Here is a 17985-nt window from a genome sequence, read left to right on the forward strand (position 1 = left end):
AGACATAGACATAGACATAGACATAGACATAGACATAGACATAGACATAGACATAGACATAGACATAGACATAGACATAGACATAGACATAGACATAGACATAGACATAGACATAGACATAGACATAGACATAGACATAGACATAGACATAGACATAGACATAGACATAGACATAGACATAGACATAGACATAGACATAGACATAGACATAGACATAGACATAGACATAGACATAGACATAGACATAGACATAGACATAGACATAGACATAGACATAGACATAGACATAGACATAGACATAGACATAGACATAGACATAGACATAGACATAGACATATACATAGACATAGACATAGACATAGACATAGACATAGACATAGACATAGACATAGACATAGACATAGACATAGACATAGACATAGACATAGACATAGACATAGACATAGACATAGACATAGACATAGACATAGACATAGACATAGACATAGACATAGACATAGACATAGACATAGACATGCCTACTAATTTGGTCTAAATTTTAATTAATTTACAAAACATTAATTAGGCATCCAATTAAGTCAAATTTAATTGCAAATTGCATTGTCTTCATGTGTTGACCGACGTGCCAACTGTGAACCGTAAGGGTCAAGTAGAAGTGTCCGAATTTTCACTCCGGCGTTTCAATCTAGACCGACGTCAAACAGACGACTGACGAGGAAGTGAGTTAAATAAAAGCTTGTAAAATAAACCGGGAGTGATCTCCCCTAAACTTTCTCGAATATTTTTATATAAAATAACAGTGGATGGGAACTCGGGCTATAGACATGATTTTTAATCCATTTTAAATACTTAAAGATTTAAAAATAGAATAAAATCTCGTAGACAAAAGAATTGCACACCAAGTGAACGCTAAATAAAAAAGTGCATAATAGTGCGCAATATTATTAGTACTTTAAAAATTTACATTAGTTTTTTGAGAAATCGGAAGTAGCGTAAATTACTACTTCCGGTCAACGGAAATGACTCAAAATTTAACAGAAGGTAGAGAATTTGATCTTTTACTTACTTGTGAAATTTCGTTTATCTATCTGAAATAGTACTCAAGTTATAGGCTTTTGAAAATTTCAAAGTAGGAAAATTACCATTTCCGGTTATCGGAAATCGCTCAAAAGTTGACACGGATCTACGATTTTGATAAAATACTTATATATGAAATTTCATCAACCTAGCTGTAACGGTACTCAAGTTATCGTCTTTACACACACACACACACAGACATGTGTGTCAGGTCACCTTGTATTGTGTTAGAATACAGAGTGGTGTCAGGTTACCACTGATGAATGTGGTAAAATACTGAGGGGTGTCAGGTCACCTTGTGGTGTGTTAGTATACAGTGGGGTGTCAAGTCACCACTGATGGTGTTAGAATACAGAGGGGTGTCAGGTAACCTTGTGGTGTGTTAGAATACAGAGGGGTGTCAGGTCACCTTGTTTTTTTGTTAAAACATATCTAGTAAAGACTCGTGTGATATATTTTATTTATATCACACAACTAAACTCGTCCCAAACTTGATTGATCACGGCAAAAAAATAATGTAAATATTCTGAGCCTGACGGTGGTGTATGTGCTGGGGGGGGGGGGGGGGGGGGGACACCCACAGGCAGCAGATAAGGTACAGGGTGGGGTGTAGGATGTTTTGTGTGGGACATAGCCCAGGTGTTGTTGTCTGACAATGAAATTTAATCTAGCTAGACCTTTAGGTACAATTTTCGGCAATTGTTTCCCTTGTATTGCTCCTGACAGTTCATGATTTATCGATGTTCTATTGTCCAACCAAAATGTGAACTTTATTTTTATGTAAGGTTTTAACAACCATACATTCTTATGTAATGAGTGGGTGTTTGTTATATCAATGTATAGGCAAATATGTATATAGAAGCTATGTGTACAAACCTCCTAACTTAATTTCGCATATACCTACATTGGTATATACACGTTATCAGTCATGATTGACACTTATTTTAGTTTTCACTTTACATTCTAAACAACCTTGACCTTAACCCGTTGTTTACGTGTCTACGTGTCTGAATAAGCAATTTTTTACTTTATTTTAACAATGGATTTAATGCAGATTAAAACAGGTTGTGAAATACCTGAAAGCTGTTTATAGAAGGCTTTGTTGTTGTTGTTTTTAAATAAACATTCCGTGACGCAGCAAGTATTGTCCATTTTTCCACGAATTTAAAATACTTTTTTTTTACAGTTTTGAAAATGAGAAGAAAAGAGGGCGATTCTTTTTAATGGAAAAGGATTTAACTAAACCATAAAAGGTTTAAATATATACAAATTTAAAAATCCTGTTTGCGTTTTTTATCTTTTAAGGTGAGAACTTTATGTTAAGAACTTAATTATACTCTCAAATAGAAACTGATGGCATAGGTCTCTTTGACATTTTGGGTGTAAATTTAGTTTATCATGGGGGGGGGGAAGACTTGCTGTTGGCTCTAAACAATTGATTAAAAAATGTATTCTCATGTGACTAACATGTGTTGGGGAACTTTCAAAGAAATGTAAATTACGTGGGAACGTCGTTTCTTAGAAACAAGGATAACAGTAGCAATGCTATTAATAGATTATTCCAAGAATTTTTCAACCTGTTTAATGCTGCGTCAAATTTGTGGGTGGAAGAATTGAAGTGAACATTTGGCAAACATTCAAATACACAACATTTGGCAAACATTCAAATACACAACATTTGGCAAACATTCAAATACACAACATTTGGCAAACATTCAAATACACAATATTTGGCAAACATTCAAATACACAACATTTGGCACACATTCAAATACACAACATTTGGCAAACATTCAAATACACAACATTTGGCAAACATTCAAATACATGGGAGAGGTCAGGGATGTAAAATGTCAAAGATAAAAAAAAATACATTTTAAAAAGGTGTGTACATTTTAGATTATCTATAAATCTCTAAAAATATTGCTATTTAACTATACATTTTTTTACCAACGTACCATACTCATCACGTTGCTGCGGTCTAGTCCTACAAAACAGAGTGGTGACATATTTTATAAACGGTTCATCAAATATTTACTAATCGTGAATTTTTTTAACGTGTTACCAGAAAACGGAGTAATTGTAATTATATTTAAGTATAAACAAAACCGGCGCTATATTTAAATATAATTAAAATAACTCCGTTTTCTGGTAACACGTTAAAAAAATTCGGGTTTGTTCACTACCGCCCAGACGCCCAGTATTGGTGTTCTAACACCCTCATTGCTGACCTGATATTGTATCTAGGTGTTTTTCTTACATCCTGCACACAATAATACTATTTACACAGAATCCCATTATCTCCATAATATGTCCTTATAGGTATCTCATATTTTTCAACAACCTAAAGAAGAAACATACATTCAAAATAGCATTGGTATCATACTATGTAACGAACTCAACGTATGTAACAACATATACACACTTACTTCAACATTATTACTGTTATTATAATCATCTCGTGATAAAATATTTAGCCTATCACACCATTGTCAACTATTTAAGAATCATTCATATGATCTCACACCATATTATTTTATATTTAATCAGTGAAATCCAATTAATTAATATACATCACTCAATATCAAGTCAATTTTAAAAGTAATCATATAAAAATCATAATCTAAAAGTCATTCCAAATTTGTTCCTTACAAACCTATTATATTAGCATTTGTCACATTATATTCTAGTATTTCATCATCCCCTACCAAACATTTCTTATACAACCCACTAAGTTTACCAGAACACATATGTATCTCCAGTCATATTTGTATGACCTATATCAGTATCTCTGTGTATCAACAAACATATATGTGCTTTATTATGACCTAAATAAAATGTCAGCTATCTGATTCTGAGTACCTGGGATATAGACTATGTTAAACTTGTAGTCCTGTAGTAGCAATGCCCATCTTGTTAATTTGGCATTGCTTAAATGTTTCCTTTCCAGGGCAACCAGGGGTGAATGTTCAGTCATTAACGTAAAAGGTGCACCTAATCGGTACTTTGGTTATCACATGGATCAGATATCTCTTTTATGTTCCCCAGTATAAAAATCATATGGTCCTTTAGTGAAGACTGCAGCCCTAACACTACCTGTAAAGTAAGGTGTCTTAATATTAATAACGAGCTGACCCGCGACGTAGTATACGCCGCCATTTGTTGTTTTATTTTCTGCTTAACAGCAGCTCATAATTTGTGAATTCAACACTACCCCCTCCAGCCAGTGTTTCTTACAGAATTTTTTCTCCAGGGAGGGGGCGGGGGCACTTGATATTTTCGGGGGGGGGGGGGGCGGCGGACAATGGTAAAAGTAGACTGGAAGAAACTTTGCCTCCCGCCCTCCCTCTCTCCCCCCACCCTCCTGCCCAGTGAAAGCAGACGCTTAAAGACAAAGAAAAGGTCATTCAGAAATTGTGACCTCCCCTTTAACCCATATTCTGCTAGCGTCCCACTTATGGGACGCTTGTAAAACAAATTGCTAAAATTTATTAAAAACTAGTTAAAACACAAATTATGTTTCATTGTATTTGAAAATGACTAGACTATTGAATTTGTGTGTGTTTTGTGAAAAAAAATAATTTAGAAAAATGTTATAGTGCCGGATTTGCAGGACTTGTCAAAATGGCGGAAAAAAGAAAACATGCGCACAGGAAAATGCATATCTTCTAAAATATTAACATTTTAAGTGCAAAATACATTTGAAACTTGTAGCAGTACCATATTTCTATCTGATAAAAATTTAAGAATAACAATTTTTTTTACTACTTCGTTATATCAAGTGTACAACAAGCGTCCCATAAGTGGGACGCTAGCAACGAATGGCCCCATGTAGATTGTTACACAAACGTCACATCTATTGGGCACTAGCGAGAAACACAGATGCAAATATTTATGTTAAATGGTTATTTATGGTGAAACAATTGTTGACTTTGTTAATTACTGACTTTGGGGTGTTAAGTCGTTTTTTATAGATATTTAATTATGACCTTGACCTATATTTAAGCAGATTGTTACACAAACGTCACATTTATTGGACACTAGCGAGAAACAAAGATGCAAATATTTATGTTAAATGGTTATTTATGGTGAAACAATTGTTGACTTTGTTAATTACTGACTTTGGGGTGTTAAGTAGTATTTATAGATATTTAATTATGACCTTGAGCTATATTTTATTATATATTATTGTATTAAAAAATTGCAAATATTGAAAAACTTACATTTTATTTTTAAGTTTTCAGAATTACACTTACGGAAGTATTTAATACCATTGAATACAAACTAATTTAGTATTGCTGTAAATTTACTAGCTCGTGATATTAAAATTATAACAAACCAGAATAATAACAATGGCCACGATTGAGGTGAAATGATTCAGTCATGGGGGTTGGTTAACTCTTTTCATATAAGAGAGCTTAAGCTACATATAGCAGAAATGTGAATTAGCTGTGTACAGTTGTCATGCCCCAATAATATTCCCCTCCAAAGGTTCCCGATACCAGTTTTACTGTGTTAACTTTTTAAGGAGATTCCTGGTGTTAGATTGGGAGCTGTTCGCATAGTGAGGTGCATACATGGATGAGAGCCATGAACACTCAATAGAAGCCCCCAGAGACGGATCCGTGCCCTAGAAATAAGATGTCTGATGTTCTTATGTACGCCTGTGAGGGGGGGGGGAGGGGAATAGCGAGGGTAACAAAAGAGAAGATGGCTGGATGACATCTGGGACTGGACCGGCTCATCTTTTGCAAATTCACTGAGGTTAGAGTTTCTTTCAGGCATCATTTCGTAGGAGGGGGGGGGGGCTCTGCCCCCAGAACAAAATGGAATTTATTTACAAAACATACTTTTACCAATGTCCACCCTTCACCTGAAATTTAAGTCCCCACCCCTGAAAATTTCAAGTACGCCCATCAAAAAATCAATTATTTATATTTAATTATATTACAGTTTTGATGAATAATAACAATATTTGTGATCATGTGTGTATAATTAGATGTACTAGTCACAGCTTTACTTATTTCCAAGTGCTGTTCACTTTGATGGATGGTAGATTGAAAGAAAACTAGACTTTTGAACATAATTTCTGCATTTTTGACCATGGTATGGCTAACCCAATTGATCATTATCAGTATTTTTAGCTGTCCTAAACAATGTAATCATTAGTCTAACAATACAAAATCAGTATACAGTTTAATTTTCGCGTAAATAGCCATATTTCGTGATAAATGATTTTATTTTTCAATAAATGTACATGGGGCCGTTCGTCGCTAGCGTCCCATTTATGGGACGTTTTTTAAAAATCGATATTTAAAAAAGTATTGATTTAAAAAAAAAATCCATAGTCATTCCTTCATTCAGTGCCCAAAAGCTAAACCATATCAAAAAATTATAAAAATTTGAGACCTTGGGATAATATGGGTTAATACTAAATTATCTGCCCCTAATACCCGTCACTAACCCGGCTCTACGCTTTTAAACATTCGGGGTGAACCACAGCTCACCTGACAGTTGGGGATGAAGGTGGTGGCTAGGCTGCGTGTTGTTTTCTATGGACTCCATGAAGAGAATTATATATATATATATATATATATATATATATATATATATATATATATATATATAGATTGCGATGGGCGCGAATGAACAATTACCCCAAACACTTCTACCCTTACTCCTCCCCCCCCCCTGTATATTGATGCGATTGAACAGAATTCCTTCGAACTCCACAAACATTTACCCCAGTATCCCTAAGTGTCTTAACAATTCTATCCCCTACCCAGCACTGTATAGTACCCAATCTAGTATTTGTACTACTGTTTAGAACCATTGATAGTCATCTACCACTATTAAGGTGATTGATCCCCCTGGAGGACATACCCCCCTTCCCACTTGGACAGTCTTTCTTAAAGTGACCAAATCCTTGACACCCAAAACATTGAATGGTCCTGTCAATATTTGCCCCTCTATATCTGCAGCTTGTAGTTGTGTGCCCTGACTGTCCACATCGGGAACAATATCTTTGTCCTGGTACAGGGTTCGTTCTATCTATGTTAGTTCCCATATGACGGTTCCAATTCAGTGGAAATAGAGGATGATTCTTCCAGCAACTTTAATTGTTCACTCACGCATGTTTCTAACTTTTCACCCTTATAGTCTAGCTAGAGATTGTCACAATCCAAGCAGCCTCTTTGTTCGTTCGGCAATCATTTTAGTTTTTTGTTTTTTCATTCCATTCGTCAACATACCTTTTGCACCAACATTTACTCGCGCCAATCTATGCTTAGAACATGCATTATAACAGTTATGAAACAACAGAAGTCTCAGAGGTCATAAAACTAACAGGTCTTAGAGGTCATAAAACTAAAGAACATTAAGCCTTCACTTATCTTGAAGTGTTGTGCAATGTTTGGCTGGGTGTGACAGTTAACCGGACATTTATAGACTACGAAAAAAAAATTAAATTGATAAAAAAGACAGAATCACGTGAGTGCACATATAAGTAATGTACAGCTCTATCCGAGAAATGTATGTTTTTTTAAGAAGTTGGGCAAGATTCTGGCACAGCTTCAATTTTTTTTTTCTTGTCATCAGAAAACACGACCTAACTTGCTTAATACTTGACTCCGTTCAGTTATGAATCACTTCATACAATCATTAAACCGAAACCTCAAATTAAAATTCGTGCAGTAATCAAAAGACCATAGCGAAAATCTACAGCAGACCTAACTTGTTGGAACCTCTTAACTAGATAGAACTTGTTTTTTTATTCACACAAAAACTTCAGTTGTGTAGCCTACTTAAAATTATCATGTTAATGTTTAATTTATAATTCATATATGTCAAATTTAGGCTTTTAATATAAATAACCTTTATAAGGATCAGTACGGTGTAATGTTAAAAATCTCACAAAACCTGAAACATCTATAGACTACGTCACTGTATATATATATATATATATATATATATATATATATATATATATATATATATATATGTATATATACATATATATATATATATATTTAATGCGGTCTGGATAAACAAAGAGTTAATCTCAACCCAGATAACCATTTAACTGTCGATCCGAAAACCTGCATAACATATTTATACTTGTAACTGGAATTATATTCTAAATTCCTTTCAGTTTTACAATATGACTGTCTGTTCTTAATTCCAAAATAAATTTTTAATGTATCGTATTTAGGTACACAATTTATATTCAATTCACTCTACTATAACGATCAAAAACGTGGGGCGCCGAAGTAAAAGTTATATTACTATTGATTAGATAATACTATTGACTTTTATTATGGAGCTTGTAGAGAGTCAACAGTATTAGAAACTGTAAGAAAATCACGGCGCCCCACGTTTTTGATCGCTTATAGTAGAATGATCGCTTGCATTATTGTGATGTATAGCATTTATTTTCTACTTTTTAGTTCAATCAGAAAACGTGGGTTTTTAAAACTTTTTTAATGATTATTATTTTCTACTTTTTAGTCTTTGTCTGTTTGTTTGCATTAAAATCTTGCTATCGATTTTATCTTTTCACTTTTTTTTGGGTAAACGAAGACAACTCGTAAAAAGACAACTCGTAAAAAACACGTTGTGTGAATACGTTACTGACTAGAACACATAGATTTGAACCCGTGTCGAGTGGGATAGCAATCGTGTGCCCAACCACTCGACCATATCGTCTCCCCCATACTGGCCACCAGTTGTTACGGTTGTTTGTACACAAATTACAGTTACACGTTTTTACTACAACGAGCCGACCTGCGGCGTATCATACGCCGCTATTTAGTTGATTTATTTTCTACTTTTCAGTAATTCATAATTTGTAAATTCGACAGTACCAATGCTGCCACTGAAAATATTTGCTTTAAAACACTAACCCCCCTCCTTTCCCCTAACCCCGACCCTACACCCCACCCCCCCGTGAAAGCAGCCTCCTCTTAGTTACCTCCTGTAAGTTTAAAGTCGGTTCAAACTAAATTATCTGCCCCTAATAGCCGTCACTAAACCTGGCTGTACGGTTTGTAAACATTAACGTGACCACAGCTCAGCAGACCATGTGGGGGTGGGGTAGGGTGATAGTGATAGAGAGAAAGAGAGGGGACTGTAAGGAGGCGCTTGCAGCTTGTTTTCTAATGGCTCGCAGAGGAGAATTATATATATAGATTATATAGCGGTCTAAAATGCTCAATAAAATGTTTCCATGGATCGATTTAGTAATAATAACAATTGAATATTCTAATGTCATCCAAAACAAAGCTTCCCTGAAAATTTCAGCGCGCTAGCTAACTGGGAAGTGCCAGAAATTTCGATCGCAAGATTTGATTGGAAAGACAAACAAACAGAGACGAAAGCAAGTTAAAGAAAACGTGGGAAAAACCAGACCCCCACATTTAAAAAAGATGTTTTTTGTCTTTTAAAAACACCGATTTCTGCTGAGCATGCAGAGTTTCTTCCAGGCATCTCTTCGGGGGGCGAAGCCTCCCCGAAAAAAAAATTACCGCCCCCCCCCCCCCCCCCCCGAACGAAATGAAATTTATATAATTAATATAGAAAATATATACTTTTAACAGTGTCCGCCTCCCGAAGAAAGTCTACCGCCCCCCCCCCCCCCGAAAATTTCAAGTGCCCCTCCGGAGAAAAAAGTCTGGAAGAAACACTGTGCATGAGTCTGACCACAATATCCCTTCTTATTCTGACGTCACAATTTAACTATACACCAATCCAACTCTACTTCACCTGCACAGTGCCCCGCCAAATCAAAGACAACTTGTATTTATAGTTTAAAAAAGAATTTCGGTCGACCATGGCTGTGACCACACTATCCCTCCATATGCTGAGGTCACAAAAACAGGTGAACTCTACTTTAGTTGCCCTGTGTCTCACCAAGTTCCGTCATTCATTTGATCAACTTGATCATTCACATCCAAAAAAAAAAAAATAACATCGTCATGATGTGTCTTGAACCGGTGCCAGCCGCATGATAACATTACTATTACACTAACATATTTGCTATATAGGTACTTGCAGTTACTAGCATATTTAGTGATGTATATTTTATTTTGGGTCTGCGAAAGAAACTTGATTTACCCAAATTGGCACTAGTATTATTTCAAATTAAATTGTATCCCTAATTAGCCTATTCCATAGTTAAACAATGATTTTTATAAAATATTGAAGGCATGAAATAGTCTAGTATAGAAACTAATTATTAACATAGATTATAGATCTAGATAGAGCTAGATCTAGATCAAGATGTAGGATACGCCTGGCTCGCTTAAGTTTTATCGAGACCTAGGACCTAGATAGATAAGTTTCATGTATTCTCGAATTATATGATTCTTGAAGCTACAAAGCAAAGATCTATACCAAACATTTAAAGACATAGTTTAATAAAGAAACTCAATAATTTATTGTGATTTGGTAATGGTTTTTATTTTTAACTATTTAATTTTGGTTTGACCTAGATTCTAGATTTTCTATCTAGATTTATGTTTGACTTTCTCTTCGTCCGACAGCTTATCTGTAGAACTAGAGAAACTTATTGAATACTCAAATTAGAAGAACTGTTGAAAATTTATAATAATATTGGAACCTATTAACAATAGCCAACGAACTTTTCGTTAAAGCTATAGCTAACAGAAAATTAGCTTAATAATACATCAAACTTTTGAGTGGGCAACAAAATCTTCAATGGAAGCCTCCACGATTGTTTAAAAAGTTAATAAATCATGTGACGTCACTATAAGTAAAGTCATTGTTCTGAAATTTTATTATTAGTTTTGTTAATCTACCAATGGATATATTAATAAATTAAGTTACGTCTTTAAATAAGTTTGATTCAAAAAGAACATTATTCTCTACCTAAATTCGTATTTCCCAGCTCTACACATAGTGCAGAATCTCTCCTTTAGCTAAACAGAGAAGCAAAAAAAAATACATTTAACACACAACAATGTAAACAAACTTGAGTTTTAGTAGTATATAGATAAATAGATTTCATTATTTATTTCTGTTCTTGCTTGTCAATTTATAATTAAACCTGTTCCACTTGTTTAGCCCATCAACCCAGATTTAAACTTCGTTTGTGTGAATTCAGTCATGTAAAAATACAATTATACCACACCTTGTTTATCCAGTTGTCATGACACGTGATCAAAAGTATTGCACCATTATTTTAGACAATGTGGGGCGGATATGTAAGGCTGTATTCTATATCTATAAAAGCAAAGTGGCGGTTGTTTATTTCTCACAACCGAATTAAATCAAGTACTTGCAGGTAAGTTACATTGAAATTGTTCTTGACATAGTGTGCTATTAAAATTTAATCCAACGAGACAATTACAGCCATCTTAATAAAAGCGCTTAAAGTGACCGAATACTGACCTAAACTGACCGCGCCTAATATAAACTAAGTGTTAAAAATGTGCTTGAATTAGATCAAGCTCTTGCAGATGCGACACAAACTTAGTATATTTTGGTAAGGAGATGCTGCAGATACCTGGAAAAAACAGATATTCATAAATATAATATTAAGGGGATGAAAATGGACATTGCGTGACCGCTACATTTTATTTATTGGATGATACTACATCAAGAATTCAAATGTTTAAACTCTATGACTGGACACTAAAAAACGTATTCGGGTAAAATGCAAAATTACTTTAAATTGTTATAAACTATTTTCAAATAGATGTCAATTTTTTTTTAATAAAGACTAATAACTAATATACAATTGATCGCTGATGTAAACAAAGCAAATACAACAAGATAAACAATACCGTTAAGTAGTGCGATTGTTGCGTATTTTTCGTGTGTATTTACTTTTAAATAACATATAGCAAAAGTGTTTTAATATTGAAAAGTAATTTAAGAGTTTATTTAGTACAAAATATCAGTTAGAAAAAATTAATATGCTAACAGCTTTGATCTAAGGTCTTAGACGGTTAAATAGATAGTATTTATTATCTTCGTAAAATTGCAGTAGTTATTTAATGAAATGTCACAAAATTGTAATGTTAATTGCATATGATAATATAAAGTAATGGTTTTCCTATTATTTTAATACACGAAACTTCTGCTATTTTGTCGCCACATAATACAGACTTGACACGCCAAATTAGTCGTACTCGTCTTTGTTCAATGTTGCGAACGCCGCGCTGCCTACATCGCGTCATGAATATGGTACAACTACAGCAAACACTGTTGGGTTCTTCTGTCTAGGGGTATTCAAGGGCAACACAACGTATAGTATGCAATACAACACACTAGATAATACGAATCATAATACTGAATAATATTAATGTAATATTATATATATGTATATAATATAAGCGTCAAAGCAGTGTGTCTGTCATTCCGTCCAACCGTCAGTCATGGCTATAGATTCTAGAACCATAACATTACAAGAACATAATGTTTTTTTCTAATTTGATATATAAAGTTCAATTATGTGGGGTGTTGCCTAAGACTGTAAACTTAATTATTGTTCAAGATGACTTAAACAATTAACAACTACAATTATTTATCTTTAATTTAATACCAATTTTAATTATCAAAATGTATCGGTAGTCTAGAAAATGATTTGTGAAAATGGAGTTTGTTTTTAAATGGTTACGTTGATATGACGGTGGGTTAATTTTAAAGCAGTGTTGTTGTGACGCGAATGACCGTTAACAGCCGTTCAGCAGAAATGTGTCGTCTGCGACAAGCTATAATAAAATGTACATATTTAGAGATCATCAAAACATAATTGTTACATGCTTGCTATAGTTATCACTATCCCTGTCCCTATTTAGACATATCTGTTTCATAATTTCTTTTTATATCCAATTTCATCTATATATATAAAGCAAAGTGGTCGGGTGCCCCATCGGGCACTTCCCGGCGCAGCAGGCGCTTCAAATTTGGCAGGCTCCTGCCTTAGGGCAACAAAACACGGGGGCCGGTTGGCCAAAAAGTCTACGATGAGGGGGTCAAAACTGACCTCGACTGACCGGCGCCTTATATGAGTTATATATCGAAAACAATTTCCCACGTAGGAACCTCTTCATAACTCCTGAGGTCGTAGACCGACCCTCGGGAGTGGCAAAAAAAACTATGATATGTACCGGAAAAATCCGGAACATCTTTAGAACTGACCAGTCCGAATTTTCCCTACATAAACATTGTTAATTTGTTTGAAAAACTATGACTCTTTTCAAAACAGTGTTTTAGAACTTTGGCTCTGTACACCTGGCTCATTTTTTCGATAAACCTGGGTAAATGAATCGGCCTTATGGATAAACTATCGGTCAGCCTCTGCTCGCACGGCGAGTGCTAAAATATGACCACCAGTGACATTCTCCTTACATCAGCTATAAACAAAAAATGCCGAAAGATCCCCGAATATTTTGTAAGGTCGTAGACCGACCCTGGAGGGTCACAAAAAAACTTTATTCCCGTCGGGAAAAGCCAGTATAGTAGATAAAATGTCCAGATACCGTATTTTCTTATATAAGCATAGCAACTGTTTGCGAAAAGAATATAAACAAAGACTACGTTATTCGTTCAATTTACAAGGGAGGTAACTGTTTAAAATAAGCATTTTTAAATAAGTTTATATTATTTTAAACAAAAGTAGAAAATAACAATGTATAGCATTTTTTTAAAAGTGTAATTTGTGTTAAGTATTAACACAAGCATCCTAATTAAATTGTAGTAGTTAATTTTAAAAGACAATATAATACAAGTTATACTATTCATGGAACCTTTGTAGCTCTAATTACGTTACAAGTAATACATTGCGAACATTCCAGCAATTCTCTAAAATTACTATTACTGTTTAATCTTAAGCTCTCCATATCAGCCAATCACTAATTAATTAATTTAGCATTGAAGCTCTCTTTTTGAAAACATAAGCTTAGCTAGGCAGTATGCCTACTTTTCTATAATTTTTATCCATTTTGATCTATTCCCTATTCCCTATCACATTTAATTTATTTTATTACTATCTATATTCATTACCTAAAACTGTAACTATCTATATTCTTTTCCATATTTAACCCCATCCACATCCTTATTTTCCACCATATCCCATTTCATTTTTCATAACATTATCCCCATTTATTCCACTATATCTTTCCGTGTCCAATTATTTCCCTAACGCTATTTATATCACCGTAGTTACACAAATTATTACTTTATCTCTTTATCTACATGAAAGGTGTATGTTTGGTTAGATGGTTATGTCCTACTACAGTTTTGGATTAGGGTTATGAGCAGGGGGCTATGTACAGTGAGTAATTGATTTGAAGAGGTAATAGGGAGGGGGGGGGTTGAATGCATGAGAGTAACAAACAGGTTTTTTTTTTTATTTGTCACACATCTTAAACAGATCGCCTATACAGACTTTTAATTTAACCTAATCTAAAGGAATGAAGAAATTTAGAAAACTTTAGTAACTGTTTGTTTGACCTACTTAAACAATTAATCCAGCACAAACGCCAATGTGCCTTAAGCTATTACGAAAATTTACTATTTGAGCCGTATGTCTGTGTGTATGTGTGTGTATATGTGTCTGTGTATGTGTACGCAATAACATGAGTATCGTTACAGCTAGGTTGATGAAATTTTATACGTAAGTATTAGAACATATTTGTAGTTCTGTATCGTCTTTTCACCAATTTCTGGATACCGGAAGTGGAATTCATTCTACTTCCGGTTTTTCTAAAGCCTGTAGCTTTAGTACTGTATCTGATAGGAAAATGAAATTTTAAAATATAAATAAAAGATCTAATGCTCAGTTATCTGCCACATTGTGAGTAATTTCCGAAAGTAGTACTTTACGTTTCTTTCGATATCAGAAAAAAAGTAATATAAATTAATAAAGTACAAATGTTCCGCACTATCATACACACGTTATTTGCTGTTCACTTGGTGCGCAATTTTTTTTCTACGAGATTCTATTCTATCTTTGAAACTTTAAGTATTAAAAGTGATTTAAAATCATGTCTATATCTCGAGTTGCCATCCCCCATAGTGTTAAAGAAGAATATTCGAGAATGTTTAGGGGAGAATACTGCCACTTTATTTTAAAGTTATGTTTTATATTGACAACGTACTTTTAGTTGATACTTACGGTATTTTTTTTAAAAAGTTTTAAACTTTTCAGAATGAATTGTTCGATTTCCTTAGAAATAATCTAAATTTGTTATTTAAATTATGTAAATGCTATAATTTAAATCCAGCAGAACTATTGTACTGAACAGTATGGCCAGTGAAGGAGACTTATCAGAATATTCTACAGGTAACGTCTATTATATTTCTTTTATGTAGAACAAATGGTCAATATAACTATATTTATGAGGCTGCTTAAAGGTTTGTAGCTGATGAAGTCCTTATGTTGAAACATTCTGTAGTTTGAAATGTTGACTGGATGAGTATCTTAAGATGGTGATGGTTGAGATGGTTGTGACAGTTGGATGTTGTAGATAATTTTCTTGTTTTATGTTTGTCAAAGTTAAACAGCGAATGAAATGTTTACAGTAATAAAATTGTTTTGCTTACCTGTACAGGTACACATGAAGTACAAGAATGTCTTGAAGGTCAAGATGAGGTAGATCTACACACACACCTGGCAAACTGTGAGAAAAATCCTGGCCATAAAAACTTTGTACCTGTAAATCAGTTAAGTCTTGAACATTTTCCTTCTGGTTTCCCTGGCAACGATGTGTATGATGTCACAAAAGCCCTGGCTGACCTAACTGTCAGGATAGCCGTTAAGTTGACCAGTCCAGACAGACCAGAGTTTGTACCAGGCACTAAAGATCCATATCCTTGCTACAACACCAGGGGACAGAACTCACTGCATACAGGAACTGGGAGGGTGAACCTGGTGACCAAGTACACAGAGGAGATGGACCAGAGTTTCAGGACCTACAGAACTTGTCCATGTCCTGAATGTGACCACTCGGACACACCCAGCAAAGTGTGGTGGGAGGTTTTGGTGAAGACAGCCAGACATGTGGTTTTTGATGAGAGTGAGGCGAGACAGTCCAGCTGTAGGTTGTGGTTTGATGATGATCAAAGTCCAGTGGTCGAGATTTATGGTTTTGTGGTGAATGCGTCACCGTTGGATGAGATTGACTGTTGTCATTTGTGTTGTGCAACACATGACGTAGATGTAGCTAATAAACTGAAGGAGATGTTGGAGCCGTATAATAGTATACATAAGAGTATAAGGGAAAAATACAAGAGTCGTGGAGACAAGCTGACCATTATAGTGTCACATCCTCATGGCTGCTCTAAGCAGGTCTCTGTAGGTCACTGGGTAGATCGAGAGCATGTGGGAGACTTTTGGACCAGGTACACGTACACAACAGCTGCATGCCCGGGTAGTGGTGGAGCTTATGTGTACAGGTTGGGGTACGGGTCCTCTGCACATGTACACGTTGGTGCTCATTCTACTGGGTTAAGTTACAGTAGCCTAGGGAGGCTTTAAAACCTTTTAAAAAATAGTGAAATGTTAATTACGTCAATGATTAAGCTAATTAAGTGATTCGATGAATAAGCATTAACTATGTAGTTATGTTTAAACAACAATGTGTTTTTGTCCTACCCAACATACTTACGTTGGCTTGTATTTATAATTTTATTTTAATTTAATTTAAATTTAAAGTTATCGATACTTTCAAACAAAGACCCGAAACCCCCAATATAGGTGAAACACGTTCACTCGATATGACAGGCTAAGTTAGTCTGTAACTCAATAGAATTAAGCTATTAGGATAGATCGAAGGGTTTTCAATGGAACACTTACTCCTGGGTACTCATAGTAGACATAAATTATTTTTATTATGTCCATTTTATTTCCATACAATTATAATGCAGTAAACTTTCGAATTGACCTACTTAACGATTGTGTTTGTTTTTCTTTGGACTGAATACTGAATACAACTATTCTGTTTGAATTTGTATAATGTGTTTTTACATTCGAATAGTAAGAATAAGATCTATCTTCTTCTTCGTTTTTATTGTATTATTTTTGGGTAATTTTCTACAACACATAAAGTGTTAAGTATCAACATGTTATGAGCCATTTAGGCCGTTTACTCCGAGGTTAGCCTGCTTCTCTTGCTTCCATAGACTTGGTCCTTTTAATAACAAAACACAAGGCAGATTTTATAGACAATACAGAAACATCAACCACAGTTATAGCATATTTTACAAAAGAACTACTAACAAACAGTGCACACATTATAAAATAGAATTTAAATTATTTTTTTATTGTCGGTTTTTGAGCCCTAATTTACCTCCCACCCCATCTGCCTGTAACCTTAAGGATTGTTGAAAATAAATTGTAAGCAATCGTGGATTTGCTAAGATTTATAAAAAATTCAAGCAATCGAACCTGTATTCAAATTACAATGGATAATATATAGTTTAACATAAACACATTATTTGCCAAATTGCACAGTTCCAATCCGGTATTCTACTCATTTATTTGATGTAACTAGTTACTTTAGAACTACGTCAATCTATGTTTGTAGCATTAGACAGTTGTGTACAATAAAAACAAACATAGCGTTAAAGTAGCTGTACACATAAAGCTACTTTGTGTAAATCTTTTTTTATTCTCTATTTCGTCCTACTGGTGGGGCTGGGTGGAAGGGAACAAATGCCTGAAAGAAACACGGAAAATGATGGTTATATATAATGGGTTGCCTGATAAAAAAAATTTCCATTCTGGTAATGTGGTCTTAACAAAAAACACATGATTACAGTGATTATCTGACTTTATAAAGTTACAAAAATCATTCTAACTTATAAAGCATTTGTAATATTTTTAAAGGTACAGAACGTTCTTCCGGCAATTACCAGTACAGCTAATTAATAATCCCAATCATT

At 34.4% G+C, this 17985-nt stretch overlaps 2 protein-coding genes across 4 annotated transcripts in view; both read left to right on the forward strand.

Moving 5' to 3' along the window:
- Window positions 1–17985, forward strand: part of LOC131936721 (uncharacterized) — a 302556-nt gene that overhangs the window by 94746 nt on the left and 189825 nt on the right. The gene's annotated exons all lie outside the window — the stretch shown is intronic.
- On the forward strand, window positions 15297–16993 carry LOC131936722 (uncharacterized). Its single transcript, XM_059293789.1, has 2 exons — window positions 15297–15385; window positions 15654–16993. Exons 1-2 carry the CDS (start codon window positions 15349–15351, stop codon window positions 16577–16579), a joined length of 963 nt encoding a protein of 320 aa, XP_059149772.1. The 5' UTR covers window positions 15297–15348; the 3' UTR covers window positions 16580–16993.

Source organism: Physella acuta, unplaced genomic scaffold (genome assembly GCF_028476545.2).
Source record: "Physella acuta isolate Inbredline_101_S28 unplaced genomic scaffold, ASM2847654v3 ptg000186l, whole genome shotgun sequence".
Taxonomy (NCBI): domain Eukaryota; kingdom Metazoa; phylum Mollusca; class Gastropoda; family Physidae; genus Physella; species Physella acuta.